The sequence below is a fragment of the Dipodomys spectabilis genome, unplaced genomic scaffold (genome assembly GCF_019054845.1).
Source record: "Dipodomys spectabilis isolate Male_0828 unplaced genomic scaffold, ASM1905484v1 ptg000234l, whole genome shotgun sequence".
NCBI lineage: Eukaryota > Metazoa > Chordata > Mammalia > Rodentia > Heteromyidae > Dipodomys > Dipodomys spectabilis.
Genome location: NW_024870911.1, coordinates 4,112,240 through 4,137,284, shown reverse-complemented (window position 1 = coordinate 4,137,284; position 25,045 = coordinate 4,112,240). Strand labels below are relative to the sequence as shown.

General features: G+C 39.1%; 2 protein-coding genes and 1 long non-coding RNA gene across 6 annotated transcripts in view; all 3 read right to left on the bottom strand.

Annotated features, from left to right (window-relative positions):
• Positions 1 to 738: 738 nt before the first annotated feature.
• LOC122124242 lies at positions 739 to 17,584 on the bottom strand. Of its 2 annotated transcripts, XR_006150507.1 has the most exons (4): positions 17,573 to 17,584; positions 5,476 to 5,792; positions 1,330 to 1,334; positions 739 to 752 (listed from the first exon to the last, which is right to left on the bottom strand). It is a non-coding gene; the product is annotated as an uncharacterized LOC122124242 (long non-coding RNA). The 2 variants fall into 2 exon arrangements; XR_006150506.1 differs by lacking the exon at positions 17,573 to 17,584 and having other exon boundaries at positions 5,476 to 6,189.
• On the bottom strand, positions 6,197 to 7,926 carry Phlda1 (pleckstrin homology like domain family A member 1). The gene is made up of 2 exons (XM_042698967.1): positions 6,710 to 7,926; positions 6,197 to 6,300 (listed from the first exon to the last, which is right to left on the bottom strand). The coding sequence occupies exon 1, from the start codon at positions 7,924 to 7,926 to the stop codon at positions 6,736 to 6,738; it is 1,191 nt and encodes a 396-aa protein (XP_042554901.1). The 3' UTR covers positions 6,197 to 6,300; positions 6,710 to 6,735.
• Positions 17,585 to 19,749: 2,165 nt separating the features above from the next.
• Positions 19,750 to 25,045, bottom strand: part of Nap1l1 (nucleosome assembly protein 1 like 1) — a 29,063-nt gene continuing 23,767 nt past the window's right edge. Inside the window, exons 9-16 of one of the 3 annotated variants that reach the window (XM_042698969.1) lie at positions 24,299 to 24,438; positions 23,744 to 23,889; positions 23,643 to 23,662; positions 22,722 to 22,844; positions 22,168 to 22,197; positions 21,613 to 21,663; positions 20,539 to 20,610; positions 19,750 to 19,877 (exon numbers count right to left, since the gene is read on the bottom strand). In XM_042698969.1, coding sequence (XP_042554903.1) covers positions 20,575 to 20,610; positions 21,613 to 21,663; positions 22,168 to 22,197; positions 22,722 to 22,844; positions 23,643 to 23,662; positions 23,744 to 23,889; positions 24,299 to 24,438 — 546 coding nt within the window. In that variant the 3' untranslated portion in view covers positions 19,750 to 19,877; positions 20,539 to 20,574. Of the gene's footprint in view, positions 20,611 to 21,612; positions 21,664 to 21,842; positions 21,941 to 22,167; positions 22,198 to 22,721; positions 22,845 to 23,642; positions 23,663 to 23,743; positions 23,890 to 24,298; positions 24,439 to 25,045 lie in introns of those variants that run through there. The other 2 variants (XM_042698968.1, XM_042698970.1) reach the window with 2 other exon arrangements.

The following is a 25,045-nucleotide window of genomic DNA, read 5'->3' as shown; positions in this document are numbered from 1 at the left end:
CAGTGACATAATTACAACTTTGAAACTCCCCAAGAGTCATTTCCTGTTTCTTCCTGTACACTGGTTGAACAGTCATTTTTTGTTTCAGTTGCTTTGGGAGCACAGGATGTGTGGTCTTACTGGAGGAAGGGGATGTGTTCCCTCACGTTATGATCCATGACTTTGGCAGGGCTTGAGAGGATGCAACATGAACACACTGTTTTTTCTAAGTTTCCATTTCCGGAGCCTTAACTACACATCAAATGTTTCAGGTGAATGCCCTCACAGGGTGCAAGCTACACTCCCCACTACTGTCTGTGAAGCAGTTCATCAAGGGGAAAGAGGGTGGACTTTACTGTCTGAACTGTCCTCAGGTACTGACTCACTCTGTAAGGAAGGCTACGGTTCCAGGTCATCCACCCCATGTGAGTCACCTGGCGATGGCCTTTCCTTCTGGCTGGTGAAAGGATTTCCAACAGGTCTTTTAGGAATACACAAGGCAGCATACGTTTCTGAAAAGACTCACAGGTCATGTTAGCAAGCTTTCTGTCACAGTGATAAGTGACAGACAAGGAAGAGAGGGCCTGTTTTGGCAAATAGACTTAGAGGTTTCAATCCATAGTCCCAATCTATTGGTCCCTTTGCTTTTGGGACAACAATGAAATGTGACATCATGAAAGAAGCACATGGCAGGGGAAGCCTGAAAAGCAAAAGACAGAGAGAGGTGTGGATAGAGTGCCACTATGTTCTGCCGGGCCACAGCCCCCAATGGCCTAACTTCCTTCCCCTAGGTCCCACTTACTAAAAATTCTACCAGCTCCCAGTAGCACCACCGGACAGCATCTAAGCCTTCAACATCATAGCCTTTAGGGGGCATTTAAGAGTCAAACCATAATAGCCAATGAGTTTATTATTCAGAGAGGGATGTGGTGTGTGTGTGTGTGTGTGTGTGTGTGTGTGTGTGTGTGTGTGTGTGTGTGTGTGTGTGTGTGTGTGTGTGTGTGTGCGTGTGTGTATAATTCTGGACAGTTGCAATGTTATGCTCATGTTCTTCCTACTTTAATACAAACAGATTTGACTCAAAATTTATGAATATTAGGAATTATTTGGTGTTCTTTTCTTTAGTTGCTATAACATCTGAGTTCTCTATATAATCTTATTTGGATTGGAATCGCTTTCTCTATTTATTTATTTTTCTGTTGGACCACAGAGGCTGGCTTCTTTTCTGTCCCCCAAAACAAACTCACTAGATAGGAGCTACTCAAAAGGCTGTGATCAGAGTAAGGTGGTCCTCCCTGGGGAGTGGTTTCCTGGTAGAAATGGCTCACTCATGGATAGCAGGACAGCTACTGACACTCCTGTTCATTCATGCTGTTCCAAGTGGCAATGTGGATGGCATGTATCAGCTACACATAGGTATTGTCTAATCTTAAGAGACATTAATGCACCAGCCAAGGGGAGACAGTAATAAGCAAAAAAAAAAAAAAATCATCAAAATGATAGTACTCTAAATAATTTTTAAAAAATATTTGTTGAATACAGAGCCAAACATATGAGTCCACACATATATTTCCAGTTCTCAGGAAGCAAAGAAAGGCGGGAGGATCATGTGTTTGAGGCCAGTGTGGATCATGTAACAAGATCTTGCTTCCAAAATAAAAGAGCACAAAGCTTATATTTTAAAATCTTTTGAGATTTAGATACCAATGGAGAGTATAAGAAAAAGTGATACTATTTCTCTTTATTGAACCAAGTCTCTCTTCTGCATTCAACACAAAACAGGAGATTTTATAGACATCTTTTTTAAAGCAGGGTTCTCTTTAAGTCAAAGCTTTATTCTTTCAAAAGACCCAAGACTCAAGAGAAAATTGTCTTCAAGCTAATTCAATGGAGACAATCTCTCATGCTGTAGCAAACCATGGAAAGTTCAATCTAAATTTTATTAGCATTTTGAATGCTAAGTGTTTCACCAAAACATAAGCAAGAATCATATTAAAATTCCCAATTATTTTTTGAGACAGCATCTCTCATTATGTGGACTAGGTCAACTTTGAATTCACAATCTCCCTGCTTCAATTTCCAGAGTGCTAGATTTACAGGCATGTGCCTGCCATGCCTGACTGAATTTCTGAAAATGTAAATTCATACCTCAAATGTCATTTTCTTCTTCACAGATAATGGTCAGCATTAACATCAGCCAAGCTCTTTAGAACCTTGGTGCTATAGGCATGCAGTGTGGGTGTAAGGTGAATGAGGCCTTCAAAAGATCCACAGGGCAGTCATCTCAATAGATACTTTATTTGAAATGGAATGCATTTTGAAAATATGAAAAATAAATCACATCTCTCCAAAATCATTTAAGAGACCTATTTACACAAATTCTGACCATGCTACAATCATCTGTAAAGCATTTTGTACATGGTGATACTTGCTTTCCAGAAACTGGCAGTTACATATTGTGAAACTTGAAGTAGAGGCTGACCACAGGATGTTAATAGACAATAGTTTGATCTTTCTGCAAAGACCCTCTTCCCACTCATCCAGATTCAGAGTACTGGGGAGCAGACTCCCCTCCCCTCTATGGAGATGTTTCTGATGACTTCAACAAGAATTCCTTTTGAGACAGACCGAAGGGTTATCAAACCCAGGGCCTCACACAGGCTGGGCAAGAACTCCACCATTCAGCTATCCCCCCAGCCCAAAGCATTCTGTCCCCTGTCAACAAAGTCAAAGGTGACTGTGTTACCCGATTGTATATAAATCTGGATTGGCATAAAATACTAAAGATTAAGTGTCAGACTTCAAAACTGGGTCAAGAAATAGAAAATAGTTTTGTTTTTTTTTAAACCCCACTCAACGCACTTCCACAATTAAGATGTATTAGGTTGCTTTTTAAATAAGAATATTTCTCTTGAGACAATCACATGGCTTCCATCCCATGATCTACCAAATCCAAATTTCAATGTTATTATGTGGACAGTGTTTCTTGGTAAAACAAGAACACATTCTTTGATACAAAAAACAAAACATACTCACAGGCCCATCCTTGTTCAGTGAAGCTCTTTGGAAGAGCTTTAGAATTAGTATATGTTCACCAGATCCTAAATCCCTTTTCTGAGTCTGCTCCCCCAATTATTAACACCTGCAGTCAAATTAAGCCATTTCATGTTCCCTGTGGACACAAACTGAGGGATGTTTGAACTCACACACCAACAGCAAACTTTAGTGTCAGATTGAAACTGAGGAGAAATGGGGTGTTTGATATACGAGCGTACATTAAGCCAGATTTCCTAAGTGTTTACATGCAAGAGAAATTCTTTTAAGCAATGTGTAGGATTTTTTTTAAGACATCAGTGGGAAAAATGTGAGTTATAAAATGAGGAAGTTGGCTTAATTCATACGATGATCAGAGAATTCCAGCTTGCTGGAATGCTCATTTTAAAATGGCTCCTTCACAGACATTTACTCTCTGGCCTTGGGCATAAGCAGATCTAACTGGATTTCTGCTAAGAAAACAAGTTTAAAGAACTTCATGATGCTTAGCCTGTCCCAGAATTAGTTGTTCTCAGGAAACATGAAAGCCTAAAAGGAAATACTCATTGAGGAAGAGAAAGAAACATTTTTTTCCTTCTTTCATTCATCCTAACAAATAGTTATTGAGCAGACTATGGAGGAGGCAGGGCACTAACACAAGTTCAAGGATGAAAGTTCACTTTCCAGATGGATGAGTATTCCTTTTAACTTTTCAACCTTTGACATTCTATGTTTGTTTGTTTGTTTAAGGGGTAGGTTTTCTCTTGGGACTTGCCCTTTTGTGTCTTTTCTGGGGTTAAAATTCTTTTATCTTGTTTCTTGAAGCTGACTTTGTCAGTTCACGGGGTTTGTATCTTTTTTTTTTTTTTTAATACATAGAGCCAGCAAGATACTACAGATGTGTATTTGTATTTTGTTTTATTAGTTTTTTTTTTTAAGCATGTATGGTCATTTGCTCTGGAAAATGATTACGTTATAGTAATTTCAAAGTGTCAAAATAATAAAAACCACCCTACTCTTTTCTATTTGAAGTTTCAAATTTGGCAGTTTAAAGGAGGTTTAGACTAGAAAGCCAGGTCAATTCAACATAAATGTTACAGCAGAACAAAAACTACGGACAAAGTAAAAAAACAAAGATTCTGATTGCCCTGTTAAGAGCCATGGTTGCCAGCATTTAAAAGGGCGTCTGGGTATATCTATATACTTGTATATCTATATACTTATATCTCTCTATATAGATATATTTCAAATTATTTGCTATGGGTTTTAAGTTTATACAACACAAGAATTCAGAATAAAAAAATCCTCCTTTTGGAAAGAATTGGGAATTAGAATAATAGCATGTATTAAAACTAAAATAGTACGGAACACTCACTGAAAGAGAGCAAAAGTTCTAAGGAAGTCAAGGCAAACTTAACAAAGGATTTTTCAAACGGACTCTCCAAGCTGTCATATACAAATATTAGATTTTTACATCTTGGCAGCCTATTTTTACAACTGCAATGTAAACAGTTCTCAGAAGCAGAAGTCCACTTTACAGCTTCTGCTTAAGTTTTAGTACTCCCCTGCAAAGTTTTGGATGCATTATGATCTCGAAATTGAATCTCTCAAAAGTTCATTAATACTTCTTTCTATATGGGAGAATAAAGACATTTCCAGTAGGAAATTCGATTTTCATTTCTTGACCACATAACCTATCAATGGTCTACTAGTGATTGGTTCAATTTGGATACTGGAAAAATACTGACCAAGACCCTGTGAAAAAGATAATGGGAAACAGAAACCCATTAGAAAAGCCATGCAGATAGGAAGTGATTTGTAGCCCCAGGAGGATTGGGTATCATTTGTGGTTCCATATACAGTTAAAGTAGCATCTGTCCTTGTGGATTTGACCATCCCTTTGATTTAACACAGAAGAGGGTTTGTTCTACCTTTAAAAGCACATCCTTTTTCCTCCCCCGCCCTTCAGACGCCTAAACAAGTGGCTGCTAAAAACAAGACTGGGGTTGTTTTCTTACTGAAAATCTAGTGTTTATCCAGTCCTTCCTTTTACAATTGGATTTAACAATCTAAGTAAAACATACAACCCTCAAATTTCTCAGAGCAATAAAGAGAAAAAAACGTTGGTTTCTCTATGCAACATTATTTTCAGTATAAAGACAAAAGTTATAACGCTTAGTTTTCAGAAATAGCTACAAACTGTATGCTGAATCAATGACAAGACTTATTAGTGTGTTTCTAGGACAAAGTAAAAAGGATCAGAAAATGGTGTTCAAGTCTAGTGTGCAAAAATCTTGGTTAAAGGGAAGTCTTGATCGGCAAATACTTGATTAAATTAAATGATCCCCTTCATTTCTGAACTGAAATACTTATGCATTTATATTTATGATCAATTAAAAACAGTCCCTTGGGAGAGAGGTGCTAGGGATTGAACTCAGGGTCTGCAACACACAGGTGATATACCAGCCCTACCACCTCATCCAAGTATAATCATCCTGCTATCTATCAGTTGGGTTATGTTTCAAAATACTTTGAAATCAAGTCTCATTACTACTGGTTTCCTTTAAGAAAAGCATTATCTTGAATGCTACATTTCCATAATTGTACAATTCTGAGTTTTTAAAAACTTCTCTATACACTTATCCAAATATCTAAAAAAAAAAGCCTATAAAAAAAAAGTATCACCACCTGGTATAACAATGAAAGCACCAGGTCTTCTGAAAAATGCGCTAGGAATATCGAATGGAGTCTTAATGTTTTCCTCACCACCACCCCTTTCTCTTGTTTCTTTTTGCAAAACTGGAACTTATTCTGGTTTCTGAAAAGAAAGTTTGTGTGCGTGTGTGTGTGTGTGTGTGTGTGTGTGTGCGTGTGCGTGTGTTTTGAAAAATGCCCTACATTCAGAAATGTCTTAGAACAAGGTCTTTAAAAAAACTAATAAATAATCATAAACCAAAACATACATTTAAATAAAATTACAGTACATCGTCGCTCCTAGAAGGTCCACTACGTTCGTACGAATATCCTTTCAGAGGTTCATAAATAAAGTCTTCTTGACTCCAACATCCTTTCCCGTCCTGTGGTGAAGAATGTGCAGACATCTAAGGAATCGGTCGCGTGACATCCAAACATCTCGATCAAGGCTGGGACGGGGAGACAGTTTTACAAGGTTTTTTTGTATTTGTTGTTGGGGTTTTTTGTTGTTGTGGTTAGGTTGTGGTTTTGTTGTTTTTTATCCAAGGGAAGACCATCGAATGCTATCGCCCCACTTCCTCAAGTCCTCCAAACCTGGAAGAAAACAAAACAAAAAAAGACACCGGATAAAGTAGGTGGCTCAGAATCCTGCAAGACCCGTTTTCTCCTTGGGTCAGTCTAGAGGGTAAAAGCTGACCACAAAGGCGGGCTGTTTTCCCCAGCGCCTAGGCACACAGTCAGGGCTCAGAACCAGGACAGCTGGGGAGGGGGTGTGGGAGGGGGGGGGGGTGCACGTCTGCTTGGACGGGACATTCGGCCTCCAGGCCTGCCCAGAGTCCCTCAACCCCGGCCTCTCCCCGCGGTCTTCTTTCCACCCCTTAAGAAACTTGGCACGGCTTCTCCGTTCTCTAGCCCCGGGTGGCCCCGCAGGAAGCGGCCTGCTCTCCTCCCCGTCCCACCCGCGCGCTCTCCAGCTCTCCCAAGTTGCCGGCACCTTGCTTACCGCGTCTGGCCCGGGTGCTGCCGCCTTCAGGCGGAGTTGGAGGTGCTGCGGAGCAGCCGGTGGCCGTGCGGCTGCGAGAGCGGCGGCAGTTGGTGCGGGTGCTGTAGTTGGTGCGGGTGGGGGTGCGGGTGTGGATGCGGGTGGGGGTGCGGGTGCGCGTGCGGATGAGGATGTAAGTAAGGGTGGAGTGACTGAGGCTGAGGCTTGGGTTGGGGTTGAGGCTGAGACTGGGGTTGGGGTGGAGGCTGGATCTGGGGGACCGGGGGTGGAGGCTGCTGCTGCTGCTGCTGCTGCTGCTGCTGCTGCTGCTGCTGGACCAGGTGCTGCTGCTTCTGCCGCGTGGACTTGACGGCCAGGATGGCCTGACGGTTCTTGTACTGCACCATCTGCAGCGTGATCTCGGCGTTCCAGCCCTGGTCCTGGGGGCACCGAAAGTCGATCTCCTTGCCCTCCGCCATCACCACCGTGAAGTACATGTATTTGCCCTTGCGCTCCACGCAGTCCACGGTCTTCATGTTAGAAAAGTGCAATTCCTTGAGTTTGGCCGGCGGCTCCAGGCCGGCGACCGCGGGGCCACTGGGTTGGGACGGGTCGGCCGCCCCCTGCCCCGGCGGCGGCGGCGGCGGCGGCTGCTGCTGCTGCTGCAGCTGCTTGGGCGGGATGAGCAGCAGCCCCTCCTCGGTGAGGATGCAGCACTTCTTCTTCCAGAGCTGCAGCAGCCCGTCGCTGCGCTTCTCCAGCACGCCCTCCTTCAGCGCCTTGCACCCGCTGCTCTCCAGCATCCTCCCGGCATAAGCGGGTCCTCCGCTGCTCGGCTCGGCCTCTCCGCTTCCAGCGGCCCGGGCTGGGGGCAGCAGCAGCAGCCGAGCGCCGTCCTCGCCCCAGCGGCTCCCGCGGCCGCCGGTCCGGAGCGCGCAGAGGAGGCTCAGGCGCAGGAAGCAGAGCGGCGGCGGCGGCGGCGGCGGCTCGGGGTCCCGGCACAGGGACAGCCGCGTCCTGAGGCGCCTCCAGGTCCCGGGGCCGCGAGCTGCCCGGCCTCGGCCGTCCTCTGGCGAGCGCTCACTGAAGGGCACTGGCCGGGCCCCCTCGCGGCGCTTTTGAACGGGCCATCCTCCCCACCCCCGAGTGACACCCAGCGGAAAAGGCGGCTCCTGGCGGCCGCGCCGCGGGGGAAAGCCCAGCTCCGAGAGGCGCTCGGCGGCCGGCGCACGCCTCATTAACTTGGGGCCTTCCCGAAGCCGGCTGCGAGCACGCCCCCGCCCCTGGCTCCGCCCCTCGCCGCCCACGGGCTTCCGCGCCGCTCCGCGGCCGAGGCGGCCGCCGGCCGGCGGGGATCCGAGCTCCGGAAGCGGCTCTCCTCCCAGGCGATCGCCCAGAGCGTGCCAGCTGCCCGGAGCGCCACCGCCACCCCGAGGGCGCTGGAGGGCCACCGCTCCGGCCCCCGTCCCGCCTACCCCCGGCCCCGCGCGGGCTCCCGAGTGCGGACCGCGCTGAGCGCGACAGCTGCCTGGCAGTGCCTGGAATGCTAAGCGGGCCCCGGTCCTCCGGGACTAAGCCTAGGGTTTGGCCCGGCCGAGAGCGGGCAGGGCTAGAGGGGCCTGGCGGGCGAGCTGAGGCCCGCGGCAGTGCGGATTCCCCAGGCGCACAGGGCCCAGTCATTAAGTAACCTCTTCTGGAAGTGGAAGAGGTGCTGCATTGAAACCGTGGAGGGACCGTCTGTCCAGCGTGTGAAGAGGGCAGACAGGTGCGCCTCACCTTCCTCCTCCACCCGGGCTCATCAGCAGTAGCCATCTCCACCCACGTCAGAACCTCTGTGGGCTTCCTTCTCCACAGACCCAACAATCCGGCACCATCTCTCAGAACTGTAGTGACTCAACCGGGTGTGTGCCCTGCCGGGGGCTAGGTCTCACACGTGAAAGGCACAGGTTAGCCCTCCAAACATCTCAATCACTGTGATCCAGGGAAGGAAGCGTTCAGATCCCTTCTGATCTTACCTTTAATTCCTGCAGGAGTTGCTTTCTGGGAGACAGGAAAGAACAGTGTAAGCCAAACTAGCCTCCTGTTAGGGAAATTTGTCTAGAGGGACCTCCAAGTATATTCCAACTCGGGGAGTATCCAAGTTGGACAGGGTAAAAGGAAAGGCTGCTTCACTGCCCAAGGGGGAAAGACGGGGTGGGGGGAAGCAGGGCGCTTACAATAGGTAGATGGCTGGAACAAAGAATTCAAGAGGAGGCCTGATCCAAGCTGACATAATCAAATCCTCAGCGTGATAAGGAACCTGAAATCCCAAAGAAATCAGAACTAAAGATGTCTTTTAAACAGGGAAGGTATATATGGACAAATGGGACAATTCCACCCCAATCTTGAGTCTCATTAAATTGTACCTGGCCAGACTGCAGGACTCTCACACAGTTAATACTTTCTTTTAAGGAGAAAGTCCATTGTTAAAATTGTGCAAAGGTTTCTATTGGGAGGCAGAGATCAGGAGAGTTATGGTTGGAAGGCAGCTGGGGCAAAGAGCAAGACTCATCTCAATTAAAAGCAGAGCAGTGGCATAAATGTTGTAAACCCAGCTACTCAGAAGGCATAAGTAGGAGGAACAGGATCCAAGCCCACCCAGGCAAAGGTGGAAGGCACAGTCTGAAAAACCAAATAGTTACGGTTATGGCTCACGTGGTAAACATAGGACTCCAAATTCAAACGCCAGTACTACCTAAAATTTCAGAGCATATTCTTTAGCTCATTTGGGAAACAATTCAAATCTGTGAGGGAAGGCGTATTTGATAAAGATATTTCATATGGGAAAACTTAAATTTGGGTTAAAAAAAAAAGCCCAACCCATTTTCTTAGTAGAAACTTGAATGTATCTGGTGCGTTCAAGATGTAATAAAAACATTACTTTTCCAAAATCATTTGAAAATGTCTAACAGCCAGCATAACTTTCAAAAACGCTCTTGGATGTGAAATACAAGTTACCGAAATTTAGAAAAGTAGCTAATGTAATTATTACTTCGGTAAACTTGAAATCATTCAAACTGCATGTTATAGCTGGTGATATCAACTTTATCAGCAGCATCTAAGTGGTTATTTTTTCTTCTTATTCATTTGACTTTAAGGACATCTTAAGTTTTCTATCAGTGTAGCTACTCAGTCTCCTCTACTCCCTGGCCTCAGAATTTAGCCCTCTTCACATTCCCTTGTTCATCCAGTCTCACCACATGCCATAACCCGAAACTCCTGTCCTCCACTGCTTGCAAGGAATAAAAAGACTACTAAATTAAAAGCATAATATGCTAGGCAAGGGAACACTTCCTCATGTAGACATTAAGTAGTTCATGATAAAGTCTGAGATTATAAGTCATAGAAAATGGGTTTATAGAACAATTCCTTAAAGAAAATAGCACTAGATAGAACTGAAGAATCTATAGATTTGTACTCAAAACCAATCCCTGGATTATACTAATAGTTCAGTGTCTGGAGTACTTAGGATCACATAAAAGTTGTCCTAATATACTCCAGACCAATGATGTTAAGCTGATATTTGTTTTTCCCTCTATTTCTCTACAGTAGAGCTCAGATATGAGCTCCCAAAGAAATATCACCACCTTGATCTGTTTTACATCCATCCACCTGCTGGGTTGATGGAGCCAAAACTCCTCCATGAGTACTAATTCAAGGCCAAGAGGCTCTTTTACATGTTAGCTTGGGGAACGCTTTTTAGTCAAAATGTATCATCTAGAACATATAAGCTCTCTAGATCACACCCAGTCACTCAGAACTCCAAACGCCCTGCTGAAATGGCCATCAGATGATTCCAAGGAATGAATGCAGTCACCATTATGCATACTTGATGTGTAAGGGGGCTGTGTAGGTTGAATATGAAGGCCAGCATCCACACCACTAAACAAGGCTCCTCACAACAGTCCAGAGTATCGGGTTGGAAGAAATAGTGTGAACAGCTCTGCTTTTGTCATGCTCTGCCATAAATTCGCCTTGAGTTTTTACATGCATTCGTTAGGATGGAAATACTGAACAAACTTTCATTGAGTAAAACTTCTGATTTTACCCATATCCTATCGCCCACCTTCAACACAACAATCATAATCACCACTAAGACTTTGCTTCTTAATGTGACCTATTCTGTAGTAATGTGACATCTTCCAACAGTATTTTGTAATTTACTATGACTGTCACTTAGTTGATGCCTTTTAATAGAATTAAGCTTTCAAGAAGGCAAGGTCCATTGTTTGGATGTGTCCCAATACTCAGTAGTTCTTAGCCTATGTGAAAAGTTTTTGTATGACCAGCCTGTCCTTTTTAAAAAGCAGTTTCTTTACAGTCTTTTGACATTTCTCATAACATATTCTAGTTTCTAAAACTTAAGTCTATTAAAAAAAACTTCCAAAATTTGCCATGCTGAAATACATTTGGCATATTTTTGAACTACTACACAAGCTAAACCTAAATCTTAAATTTGGATAGTACCAAGGTCAAATGTCTCTCAAGAGTTAAGCCAGCTATGATGGTAAACAAGACTGTCTCAAAGAAACAAGGAAATAAGTCTCCCATTCAGGTGCAACTTAGCCACCTGTATCTTCGTCTTCTGAAATATTACTCAATATTTTTATTAAAAATTCTAACTTCCAGAAGTTGGGTCAGAAGGTTAAATATTAACAGCAGTTTCTAGACTTCTTGCAGGTCTGGCTTTTTTTCTTTTGGCCCCAGTTAAGTGATGAGCTGATGCCTCCTAGTGACCAACTTGTGTAATGCAGCTGAACAGCAGCCAGCAAAAACAGCACTTTAAGCTCTGTCAGTAAGTACTAACTCTGGGGATGTAACCGGCTCCATGTTAGAGCACTTGCCTTACAATGAAGTACTGGGTATGTCCCCCAGCATATTTGTGGATCGAATAATGTTGAACAGCTGTATTCCATCCATCCAGTAGATAGCCTCACCCAAGTTCTATTTCACTTACCAGTGCCCTTCAGAGTGACCCTAGTAGTTGGTTGAACTTTTCCATTTCTTTTTCAGTACTGGGGATCAAACCAACACCTGAAACCTCTTCCACTTGAGCTACATGCCCAACCTACTACTAGCTTCTTACACTACAAAAATCTTTGAATTGCTTTCCATTCATGTTTTGAGATCCCTTTTTCTTGAGTGGAAAGCCCTTCGTAAGTCTCAAGGGCCTTTTAACTCCTTACTCTTCCGCTCAATTTTAAGGGAGCACCATTTACTCACTGTGTGCTCACTGAATGATTTACCTTCCTGAATCCTTCTAATACATCCGTTATGTACTAGACACATGCAAATGACAAAATGAGTCAATGAAGTGGAGCAGGGGTTTGGTTTGCAACTGAAATACTTGACTGAAGGCCTTGTGTGGTCCACAAGAACATACATACCAAGGTCTTCTCCCCTGACTTATCCTTCCCATGTACATGTGAAAGATCATTTTACCTCATTGGACTTAGACTTTTCTGCCATAAGCTTCTACACTAGAGATTATATCTCTAAAATTCATAACCCAGAACTTTGTTGAAGTTGCAGAAAGAATTTTAGAATCACAGTGTAAAGAGAACATTTCCTGCCTTCCATCATATTGGAAATGGGAGTTAAAAACTCAAAATGGTGGTTCTTATCTGCAGTCTGTATGCTTTCTGAACTGTGAGAGTGCACATGGTCATGTTGTCAAGCAACTTTTAATCCTTAATCATGCTCCAGAATGATTTAAGTAAATTGCTGTTAAGTAACAGTGCCCCTGTTAGTTAATACATCCCGTTAGAAAACAAGACTGACTTGAACTGGCAAGACTAGTTCAGAACTAAAGAGCCAAAGAATGGGAAGTTAATAAAAAGACTGATGGCAGAAAACAGAAAGGTAGGAAAGTAAGCTGGAAGTGGACAAATGCAATTCAGAAGACTGTCACCAAAGTTAACCTAAATGTTCTAGGCTCCAAGTGGTGAGGAAATTTACCTCCCATTTTTGAAATTTGTATAAATGGCCTAATCCAAGTTTAAAATACCTGACCTCAAGAGAAACATCCATCTCAGTTATCCCCAACATCCTGCCAATATTAAGCTGAAGATGGGGTAATAAAAGCTTGTAACAAAAGAATCTAATCAAGATTTTACCAGCCAGGTGCTGGTGGCTCACGCCTGTAACCACAGCTACCCAGGAAGCTGAGATTTGAGGACAGCAGTTCAGTGCCAGCCCAGGTAGCAAAATCTGTGAGGATCTGTATCTCAAACTTATTCTTTTCTGAGGTCCAAGACTGGGACTTGAACTTTGTATCTGATGCTTTTGTTCACTGGCTATAGAGCTCTACCAACTGAACCACACCTCCATTCGCATTTTCAATTTTTTTTTTTTAAATCACCAAAGAAGCTGGACATGGGGTTGGGAATGGGGCTTAATGGTAGAGTGCTTGCCTAGCATGCATGAAGCCCTGGGTTCAATTCCTCAGTATCACATAAACAGAAAAAGTCGGAGGGGCAATGTAGCTCAAGTGGTAGAGTGCTAGCCTGGAGAAAAGAAGCTCAGGGGCAAAGTCTAGGGCCTTGAGTTCAAGTCCCAGGACTGGCCAAAAAAAAAAAAAAAAAAAAAAAAGCTGGAAATGTAGTTATGGTTCAAGTTGTAGAATAGAAGCTTTGAGCAAAAAAAAAAAACAAAAACTCAGTTCAAGCTCCAGGACCTGCACAAAAATTATTTTGTTTTACCTGTATAATTTCTAGATACTGACCAAGGCCTCTGAAAATAAATCAGCATACGAAAATACTTGGATAGAAATGAGATGCATCCAAATACAGTTGTGTGCAATGTCTGTAATTACAGCTGGATTGGCAGAGATCAGGAGGATAAGAGGTTTGAGAACAGCCAGGACAAAAAGTGAGATTCCCCATCACAAGCAATGAAAACATGGGCAAAGTGTTGACATACCTATCATCCCAGCTTTACAAAAGAGCCCCTAGAGGAGGAGTAAGGTCCAAACCAGGCTGAAATAAAAACCTGGCAACCTTACCTGAAAAATATCCAGTTTGTGGGGGGAGGAGACACACAAGTGGTAGCAGGCATGAGGCTACAAGTTCAAACGCAAGTACTGGCAAAAAGTAGCTAGGAAGGTGGCTCAGTGGTAGAGTGCCTGCCTTGTATGCATTAGGCCCTGGGTTTGATTCCTCAGCACCACATAAGCAGAAAAAGCCCGGAGTGGTGCTGTGGCTCAAGTGGTAGAGCGCTAGCCTTGAGCTGAAGAGCTGACAGTGCCCAGGCCCAGAGTTCAGGCCCCACCACCGACAAAACCTCCTGAGTGGCTAGGATAATAGGCATGAGCCACCAGCACCCAGCGCACTGAACTATTTTAATCTTATATTTACTAAAACTTTATAGTAGAGACATTAAATGGGGGATTGCAAAATGTTTACCAAAAATCTTTTCTATTTGAATTCAAACTTTTCTGTCTCTAGTGGAATATAGCTAAATTGTCTAATTATTGAATGAGTCATTTGAAAGCAGCTAGCCACAAACGAATCCTCTTGCTCTCATTGTTTTGTTCCTGGAATACAGGGATGAGGTACTGGTGCATGCCTTACATATGCAGGTATACAACCAGCACCTAGTGCTTATAAGTAACATCCCTCAGAAGAGAGAGAGGAGGGAGGGAATTAGACAAACAGACAAACCAACCTAGAGAGACATCTTTGGAAAAATGGCTAGTGCTAGCCTGAGACAAAAAAAAAAAAAAAGGATTATGATAAACCTGTAAAACATGAGAGGGGGAAAAAGAGGAAGGGGGAGGGAGAGACATGTAAGTACTCAAAAACTTCACTCAGGATACCACTTGTCATACTAAAGACATATAAATAATGGGGAAAAAATCACAATTACATCTTAAGATTTCTAGTATTGGTTGTTGGTTAAAACAATGTCTTCATATTGAGAAAAATACAGCATCAAGGAGGTAAATAATGTATGTCTATAGGAAAAAATATTTTATATGTGATTACTGGACAAATGTGGGCAAGCTGTCAGGTGTTGATCTGAGGAAGATTTTACTCAGGTATTTTTGGATGAAAAAGCATTCTGTACAGTAGTTTTGTCCAATACAGAAAAATAGGCTAGGATTAAAAACAAGAATGATCACACAATCTTGTGAAGGACATGTGTATAAAAGATAAAGCATATGAAATTTTTGTGACTGGCTACAGTTTAAAATTCTAAGGTCAACATTTAATATACTGATGTTTAACTCCTAATTCTGTCTTAAAAGGTATCACTCAAAAGAAATCATTCTGCTCTTAGTAACATTTAAAAACAGGCTTTAAAGGATATAGGTTTAATAGGTTCTTAAGTCCACTGTAATTGTTCTACATAAAAATAAATGCTTGTGCGCAATTGATCTTGTCAAGCTTTTGGTTGCTTAGGAAGCAGAATTCCATAATGAAAGAAATCAAAATCAAATGTTTTACTATCGCTCTGTGTGGGGGGGGGGGGGGGGGGGCATTGCTCTGCCACACCTCTTGGTTCCAACCTATTACCATTTCTGTGGTGGCTATTCCTCCTTTAATACTGTGACCACAGGTTATGCTCTCCAAAGAATGTACTGGATCATCTATAACCTGGGATTCTAGCTGTCCAAACAGCACTAGGGTAAGAGACTCCTGACATATGCCTGTACTCCATACTAATAAGAAATAACCAGACTTGACTGATATCCCGTTCCCTCAATATATTGAGTCCTTGGAGATGGGAAAGACTGAATAACACGAGTGCCATTAAGTGCAGGGAAAAATTAAAACAGAGGATGAAATTACTTAAGTGACAATGAGCTAGCTGCCAGGGACTCACACCTATAATCCTTAACTATTGAGGAGGTTGAGATCTGAGAATTATAGTTCAATGACAGCTTGCCCAGTGAAGTCCCTGAAACACTTAATTCCAACTAATCACCACCAATTGCTGGTAGTGTAGGTACAGCTTAAATGGTAGAGCACTAGCCTTGAGCAAAATAGTTCAGGTCCAGGGTACCACACAAAACCAAACAAAGTCACAATGGGCCAACCCATGTAGCCCACTAAGGTCAGTCATAGAATAGTAGGCACAAGATGGATTAAGTATTCTACCCATAAAATGACATCATTTCACCAACAAAAAGACATCCTATCAGCAAAAAGTTGGTTGGTTAACTCAAGCTTGCTGAAACAATCTAGCTTTAATTTACCTACCAGGGCCAATAAACCATGCCCTAGAGGTCAAACTAATTCATTAAACCTTGGGACAGTGACTGTATCATTGGCTGGTTCTAGAGAGGGACTTTTGGTCCAAGCTGGTTGAACTTCAATAAAAATGTGGGCCAGGTTTGGGGTAACAACCCTAAAGATAACCTACTTTCAATGTATTTAGAGTATTTCTTCCCTAATAAACTTTCCTATCACTTTCAAAATCCACGTTTTCAATTATTACTTAGTTTTTTTTATGATTATGAAGGTGATATCCATTACTGTGTGTATAACTGCAGAATTGGAGCTAAGATTGCATCATTAACAAAAGATATCCAAATATATAAACCTACACTTGGACTAAGGGGATAAACTGCAGCTAAAGTGGAATCCAAGACAGGAGCCTGTGGTTCACACCTGTAATCCTAGCTACTCAGGAGGCTAAGATCTGAGGATCAGGGTTAAGCACTGTGGTTTAAATGGTAGAGCACTCATCTTAAGCTGAAGAGCTGAGGGACAGTGCCCAGGCCCGGGAGTTCAAGCCCCACCAAAAAAAAAAAAAGAATCCAAACACCTTTACTATTCTTGATTAAGTAATTCCTCTTTTCCTCTTAACAGCTCTCAGATCTAATCTTGTTCATCACCTCAAGGCACCTACCTCCATGTTATTTTTTGGTTTCTTAGGAAGGCCTACTTCATTCCCTACAATGACTGAGCTTGTCAGTCATCCTGTCTGTGTTTCCCAAGCTAATGCACTTCATAAATCTTATTCATCCTTGAAATGCCTGTTAAAAGCTCTAATCAAGTTTTGGCACTTTGCTCACTAATTCCTATTTTCCCTTAAATATGACAAATTAACCACCACTACTTTCATCTTAATACAAAATTTGCCCTGAGTTTCAAAATATTCAAACCAATTAAAATATCTACAAAAACTGGAAATGCTCAATTTTCAATATGAAAATTTCCTACCAGCAATCTATTTCTAAATTATGTCTCAATTCTGCTTTTACACTTAAGATTTTTATTCAATTTTAGTTTTACAGCTGAAAAAAGCTGCAAGTATACTAGAATGTCAAACGGAATAAACACAGTAAACTACCATTTCGAAAGGAAATCAACTAAATACAAAGTTTCTCAGACATACTTCTCAATGAAAACAATTTCACATACCACCAAGGATGTTTCTATTTCTATAAAGCCATGTCAATGGTGAGTGAACCCAAGAACTTGGCATTTTATACAAGTTACATTTTAATGTCTGGATTTTTAAACCAGTATACAAAATCACCAATATACATCTAATATACTAATTTCAGCATTATCTCAACCATTGTCGGGTACATTTAATTTTCAGATGACTGCTTTAAATGACAAGCTATCTATATTATGAACTTATTTTCAAGTCAAAACAGGGCTCATAATTACTGAGTATGTACATATACGGTGCAAATGTTTTAAAAAACAGAATCAGCACTATATGTATATATGACCCTTTTTCTAAAGTCCCCACAAAGAAAATCAGGCTTCTTTTTAAACTGCCCTGGCACATCTAAAATAGTATTTGGTCGGCTTAAATAATCAAAAATATAAAGGTTTTTTTTTTTTAAAAAAAATACAATTAAAACACAAAAAGATGGACTTAAACCAAGTCATGAAATCACAGCACTCAAAGAATATTTGATTATTAGGCTTATTACTTCTGCTGCATATAATTTTTTAGAGTAAGTTTTTCAAGCCTTCATCATTTTAATAGGGGAATATAGCCTACAATCCAGATAAACCCAAACCCATACTGTCTTAAAAATAGCAGTGAAAAACACTGTTAATTCTGTTATTTCAAGGGCCTCTCATACACTAACAGGTTATTCTATTAACCTAGTCATAGAATAAGGAAAAAATCTTAAATCAAATCTATTGTCTCAGTTTCATGTTTGTTGTTAAATAAGCTCAAAAAGAAAGAGGTAGAATCCCATTTTTCTTAAGTACCAACACCAAGTTCAATATTTTCACATCTGGTATAAGTAATACTAGTACTGCTTCAGTGGACTCCATTCAAGTATTATAGCTTAACTAACAGACACAACTAATCAATCAATGTATGGAACTGCTATTCTCTGCTCACCATATTTGAAAGATGACAAAATGGGTCTTAAAATTTGCTTCGAAGTCTTTATCTCTATATGGGATTTTACCATCTCTTAAATAAGGAAAAAGAAATAGTAACTTTGATAGTGAATTAGTGGAAACTGATAATTGAGACTGTAAAGACTCAAATGTTTGTAGAAAAATAAGACTAAAATCTGTCTACAAACTATGGAATGGTTTTATATTCTTCAAATAACCAACTCCAATTAGCAGGGAGATTGCTCTTAAGTTATTCAGATTTACTGGTCATTAGTGGTATAAACACAAAATACCTAAACATCTATTTTCCAATCTTCAAAAAACATTCATATTTAAAAAAATTCAAATGTCACCAGTATATTTTATAAAATTAAATCCAAGTTTTATTAAGGATTTCAGATTACATATTTCAAATTTCTAGTATGGAATAGAACCATTTTGGAACTGAAGAAATGGCATAAATGAACACTGACATCCCTTGAAACTTTATAAAGAAAACAATTCCTCTGCCAAACGCATCCCCATTATATAACAACATGAAATATAATCTACCTCTTCACTTTGGCAATAGCTATTTCCTAAAGGAATGAAAAGTAATGATTTTGCTACTTCTGTAAGTTCATTAAAAATGGGATTCTATCTTCAGATTACAAATTTTAATGTTCAGAAAAAAGCTTGTTTAGATGAACTATAATTACAAAAAATATCAGCAAAGAATGTCTAATAAAAGCAATCAAATCATTTTGAAAATAAAGAGAAGAAAAAAAAACCTATTGTAATTGGTTAAGGATTTCCAGTAGTTAAAAATCTGAGGAACAGTTATGGATAGTACTATACAAATGTGTTTACATTCTAAGATCTTAATATGACATTTCTCAAAAGAATCTTCTTCTAATTGCACTGCAATTCTACTGTGTTGTCAAAAAAAAAAAAGGGAAAGAAAAAAGTTCACCTCCCAAAATTAACAGTAATTAGCCTGAGGTATTTTAAATGTGGCTCTGTAAATCAGACTTAATGGCACCAAACCATTTTGGAAAATGGCCTTATTAAACTCTTTATTCACATGATCTCTTCAGTATTTACTATATTACGGTCATCCAAAATACCTAGGAAAAAAATCCTTGGATCTTTTGAAATAATTGGCCCATTCCATCCATTTTTATTAACCTAAGAGCCACATGAACATGTAAAGGAGTGCTTTCCGGCCTGATCCACAACAGGTAAGCTTCACTTTCCAGTTTAATTATCAAAGCCTAGTAAAATGCTCACTATCATACTTGTGGTAAGATGAGGCCCAAATTTTTGAGCTTTTAATGAGATTCAGAAATAACTCATAAGATTTAACTTAATATGCTTTAACACATCTGTGAGGTAGTTAAGGAAACAGTACTACCCATTTTAATACATAGTAAACAAAAGCATTGGTAAATGACACTCATACTGACGCACTAAGAATTAGAATAAACCAGAGGCTGAGGATTTTGGTTTTCTCTTTAGTTCTAAACCAAAGGAAATGAAACAAATTTATTTCCTTTTAAAAAACCTAACACATGACTTATGACTTTCTTTCTTAACACTACCTTAACACCTCTTCCAAAAGTTCATATCCTTTCTTACCAAACTAAGAATCCTCATTTAAGCTAAGCCTCTGTTCCTCACATGAATTAGTACAAAATTAAGACACTATCCTGTTAGAACTAAAATTGTATGACATTTTTATTTTAGGCTGAAAAAACAAAAATAAGCAAACAAACAACAAAAAAAACTTCAAATAGGCTTGTCAAATGATGTAAATTCATCCTTTCCAGGAAAGCAGAAGGTAGACCCTACCACAAAGAAAAAAATGCTTAGTTAATGGAAGCAAAATTTAAAAGTACTCTTTAATAGTATTAGTGACTAAAGTTTCTAGGTCTTATTCACCTCCCTGTGGTAACCAATAGCCATATATATTATGAGTCAGAATTCTTATAATTAAACTCTATTATCTAATATATAAAAATCCATGAATAATCTAACAATTATTGGGTTTGGTCTTATTACTGGAAATTCTTAACCACAAGGTTTAATGATATTGTTTTAGTAGTATTAAGTCACTGCATTTCTGTAACAATATAATAAAAAGCACAATTAATGCAAGCGAACTTAAAACTCATTGTACTACCAGGTGAAACACTACCTTGGTTCTTTAGGAAAAGAAAATAGCCAAACAAACAAAAAAAAAATGTTTAACTGTTGTTAATTTTCATGGTTGTAATCCAATAGCTACATGATGAAAATATTCCCAAAGAACCAAACTGCATCAACAAATGGACATGCATGAGAAGATCCGTGCATTCAACAGATGGGACAGAAAATTATTTAAAATGCTAGAACAAATTTGTCTTTTAAAATGTCAATTTCTTTCCTTTAAAAAGAATTTAAGAGTCTACCAAGAAAATACAAAAACATAAGGCTAGAAGTAAATAATAGTTGTGTTTAGGCTATTACAGTGCAGGTTATCCTCAAGGCCACAAACATCCTGCTTCACTGTTGCTTGCACTCTGCTGGATTTTGATCCTTCTGTTAAAGGAAAACAAGAAGTCAATCTATCTTCTACCTGTTTCAATGTTTTGTTTTTTTTTTAATAGTAAATAAGTACCAGAATTATCACAGTATTTCATTTTTGTTGTATTTCTGTTAAATACTGGCTCAGGTCAGTGTCAAATTTTTTATTCAACTATATAAAGTCACTAAAATGCTAAAATGTCCAATTTTCATATTGCAAAATTCCATAAAATGAAACACAATAAACCATAATCATAAATAGGAATTGAGTGCTATCAAAATACATTATATGGATGTATGAAAGCTACAATGAAACCCATTTGTACATTATATACTAATAAAAATAAATTTTTTAAAGTGTATGCAATGGAGGTAGGGCATCTCATTATCTAAATTTACATTTAACTGTAAGACTAATTTATACCTACCAAAACAGGATTTTAAATTACCCTATTTCCTCGCTCACAGGTTAGTGTACCTTCTGGGTATTTTTCAGTACTAAGAAAATGAAGAAACTAAAAGGGAAACTCATTTCATATGAATACTGGTTATTTTTTATTTATTAATGTATTTTAAAGACAAACGCCTTTACAACAAATTAAAATCCTGAGCTTTTACAGACCCCAAGACTAAAGAATTGTGGTAGTTGGAAAAATATAACAACAGTATTGTTCCCCCAGAGTCTCCAAACACTTCTGCAAATCAGACTTCTTAATACCAGGGGGCCTTTTTTTTATATACATTCCTCTGGAGTTTAAAAACTGCAACATCCAAAATAATATACCATTGAAATAGTGTTAGGTTGACCTTGCGGAAAACTACAAGAAATATAAAAATCCCAAAACATTTCTCAGAGAAGATGCACTTAACTGTGTATTTGAGAAAATGATGCGTTGGGAAGAGGGACCCAGCTAAACAGGCATTCATTGTGCACTTCCTACTGACTTGACTATAACTGAAGGACGGGCGGGCCTTCTATTTTTACTTTAAATAGTAAATAACACTAATTTTGCTCACCTTCGGGTCATAGTCTGGATCATTTTCCTCATCTCCTTCTTCTTCCCCTTCCTATATTAAAGTTCAAAATGCATCCATGAAGTAGGTATACAGCAGAAAAAATTGGCTCATAGTGTAGGGAAAATTTAATACAAGTTATTCTATGGGTCAAGAGATTTTTCATGATTACAGTTTGGTGATAATACAATTTAATTTGAAAGCTTCTAATATGAAAAATATCCCAACACAACTCGAGACACATCCAGACAGCTTTTATTGAAAAGATTTACTGCAGCCAACGTTGAAAAAGTTTACTGCAGCTTTTGACTTCTTCAAAGAGCTGATAACCCTGCAGCAGAACAAAATTATTTGAAATAAAAAAAAAATGTTGCTGAGTTTTGCAATTTATTTATTGAAACCTTATACATACATTGTTTGGCTGTAGAATTCTAAATTCATATTTTCCAAAATTTATCCCAAATCACAGAATAATGATTATAGTAAAGGAATACATAAGTCACGTTTGCTTCTGAATGTTTTATACAGAGAAATATTTGTTCATTTGGTAAACATTACCTCATCCGCTTCTTCACCTTCTTCATCATACTGCAAAGAGAAAATGGTGTCAGTGAATAATACAAGAATAGTGTTATACTCATTTTCAACACTAAATCCTAAAAGTGGGGGAAAAAAACTTTGCCCCTATAGTGGCAATATAAACACACACTAGCAGTAGGAAATCACTAGCTCAGCGCTGTCTATAACCTGATTACTTATAAAAGTTCTTTATATAATACTACTCATTTAATCTTTTCTCTGAATGTATTATACAAAAAGTTCTGAAGCCTACTATACAAAATATTTAAGGGCAGCCTAATTTTACTTCCACTATTATGTGAGCTTCTCTAGTTGAGACTAATCTTCCTATTAACAGAAAAATGAAAACTAAGATAAAATCAAATAGCCTAACAAAATTTATGTAATATTCAAAAAAGATATCCATAAAATTACTGCAATCAGACTAACCTTGAATTATTTTACAGCTTATTTTTAGTAAGCCTAACTTCTTACCAATTAATTTTGACTATTATGCTCTCACCAAATTATCTCCAGGATTCACATTTACTCACATCATCATCATCATCTTCAATAGCTTCACCAGTAAAGTATAACACTGATCTTGGGATTATACGCTCACGTAAAAAGTGACCAATTTCAAAGTCTGCAGCAAGAATAGCTTCAGCATCATCATCCTATTTTTTAAGGAAAATAAAAATAAAATTAAAATTTGGCATATAAAATAACTATACAATTATGACATGATAAACTTTCAGATTTACTTTTTTTACTCTGCCATTTACAAATTAGCTTATATGCATGTAGAACAAAGAGCCATCTAGATGATTATCAGGCCAGGGTACATACTGAGGAAAACTGGTAGTAAATGAAAATAAGAACTGACTACCAATCAGTTTTTTCTAATTTAAACAGTAACATATAAAGGTAATGGTTGCATGATACATGGCAGAAACATTTCCACTTCTTGGTTGGACACCATATACATAAAGATATATAGCCACAATATGAAACCCTGTTTCTATCAGAACACACATTCTAACCATAATGTGGTTCTCTAAGAGTTTAATAAATGGTAAATGACAATACATTCTTGCTTTCAAAGAAGGAAATATTATTTTTGAAAAACTAAATTCCTCACAAAAATACTTCTAAGTCAAAAGAATGTTTAGCTGATCATCTCAGTGTTTCTTGGGGAAGGAACCAGCAGCACTTTAAAGGAACAATTTTTCAAATCTGAAATTGTGTGTCCTGTCATTACAAGCCTATAAGACAACTAACTGAGAGTAGGGAATTGTAACTTAGTGGTAGAACACTTTCCTAGTATTTATGAGGCTGTCAGTTCAATTTTCAGCATGGAGACATTAAAACAAAACAAAGACTGAAGAATACTAACAACAACTATCTCATATTCCACTTAAGGAATAAATGTAATTCCATCTAAATTAACCCCAATAAATAACAATTCAACTTACCAAATCTCCACTCTCAGGAACTGCAAAATAAAGAAATACAAATGAACAAAAGAATTCAATGAAATTTATATTGAAACTATTAACACCCAAACACTACTAACCTTCAGGAGGGGCAAAAAAATTAAAGAAAGAATCATTGGAAACCGTTTTAGTCACAGTACGAACTGTTCCACGTCCCTTGTGTTTCTGCTTCTTCTTAATGGTTTTCAAAGTGACATTCTTTCCTTTTTTCCAATCTATCTGGCACCTTGCAAAACCAAGAGAAAAATCTCTTTTCATTATAATTTAGTACACTTAATTGCTCTACTTTTCTTCAGTCATATTTCAAATTAAGAGTGGATAACTGATTCACTGCTTTCTTTAACAGTACTAATAGGAAATTTTTATTTCTAACAAAATTTTAAAACAAATGTTTTTAATCAACAAACATAGTTCACTCCTTTGCAGAAAAGTATGTTACACACATTGGCCCAAAGAAAATTTTAGGAAAATGCCTGAAAACATTTTACTGACAATATTTCAATTCACTAAAATGCTTAACAATGAATGACGTACATATGTATGTATCAAGGATTGACAATGTAAATTATCAAGTATTATAAGCCAACAGTATATCAAAAACATGTAACACTGTTAAAGTAGTACAAGTAACTCACCCTGTACAACCCATAATTTCTGGTCCATCAAAAGAAAAGGGATCAGAATCATCTGGTTCTGATCTCATCCTGTATGTCTTTGTCAGTACTTCATTTGTGAAATATTCATTGGGTTCAAAGTGAAATTCTAAGATAAAACTCTAAAAAAAAGAAAAAAGCATACAAGTTAAATGCATTTCAGATACTGGTAAACAGTTTCATTATGGCTTTTATAAAATTCTGTTTTTCTTCTCCAAATTACATTAAAAAGAAAAACAAGGTATGTATTTTCAGTTTACAATACTCATTTAGGTAAAATATGCCTACATAAAACTAACTACATCCACCTTTCCCTACAAAGATAATTTTTAAATGAGACTACAATGTGAACTTGACACAAAAAGGACAACATAAGAATTGACAGTCTATATTTAGAATATCTTGGTTATCGATGACTTAAGAAGCTGATCTCTCCTCACAGGCGAGGAGGAGGATCCTCTAACATCTGCATTCTGTAATTTCCAGGAATGACTTAATAGTTTTATATCTACTTATTTATGAGTCCTTACCCAGTCCTGAGGCTTGAACTCAGGGCCTGAGCCCCATCACTGAGCTATTTTGCTCAAGGCTAGCACTGCAACTTGAGCCACAGCTCCACTTCTGGTTTTTTGATGCTTAACTGGGGATAAGGCTCACTTTCCTGCCTGAGCTGACCTCAAACAATTATCCTCAGACATTAGCCTACTGAGTAGCTAGGATTATAAGCAT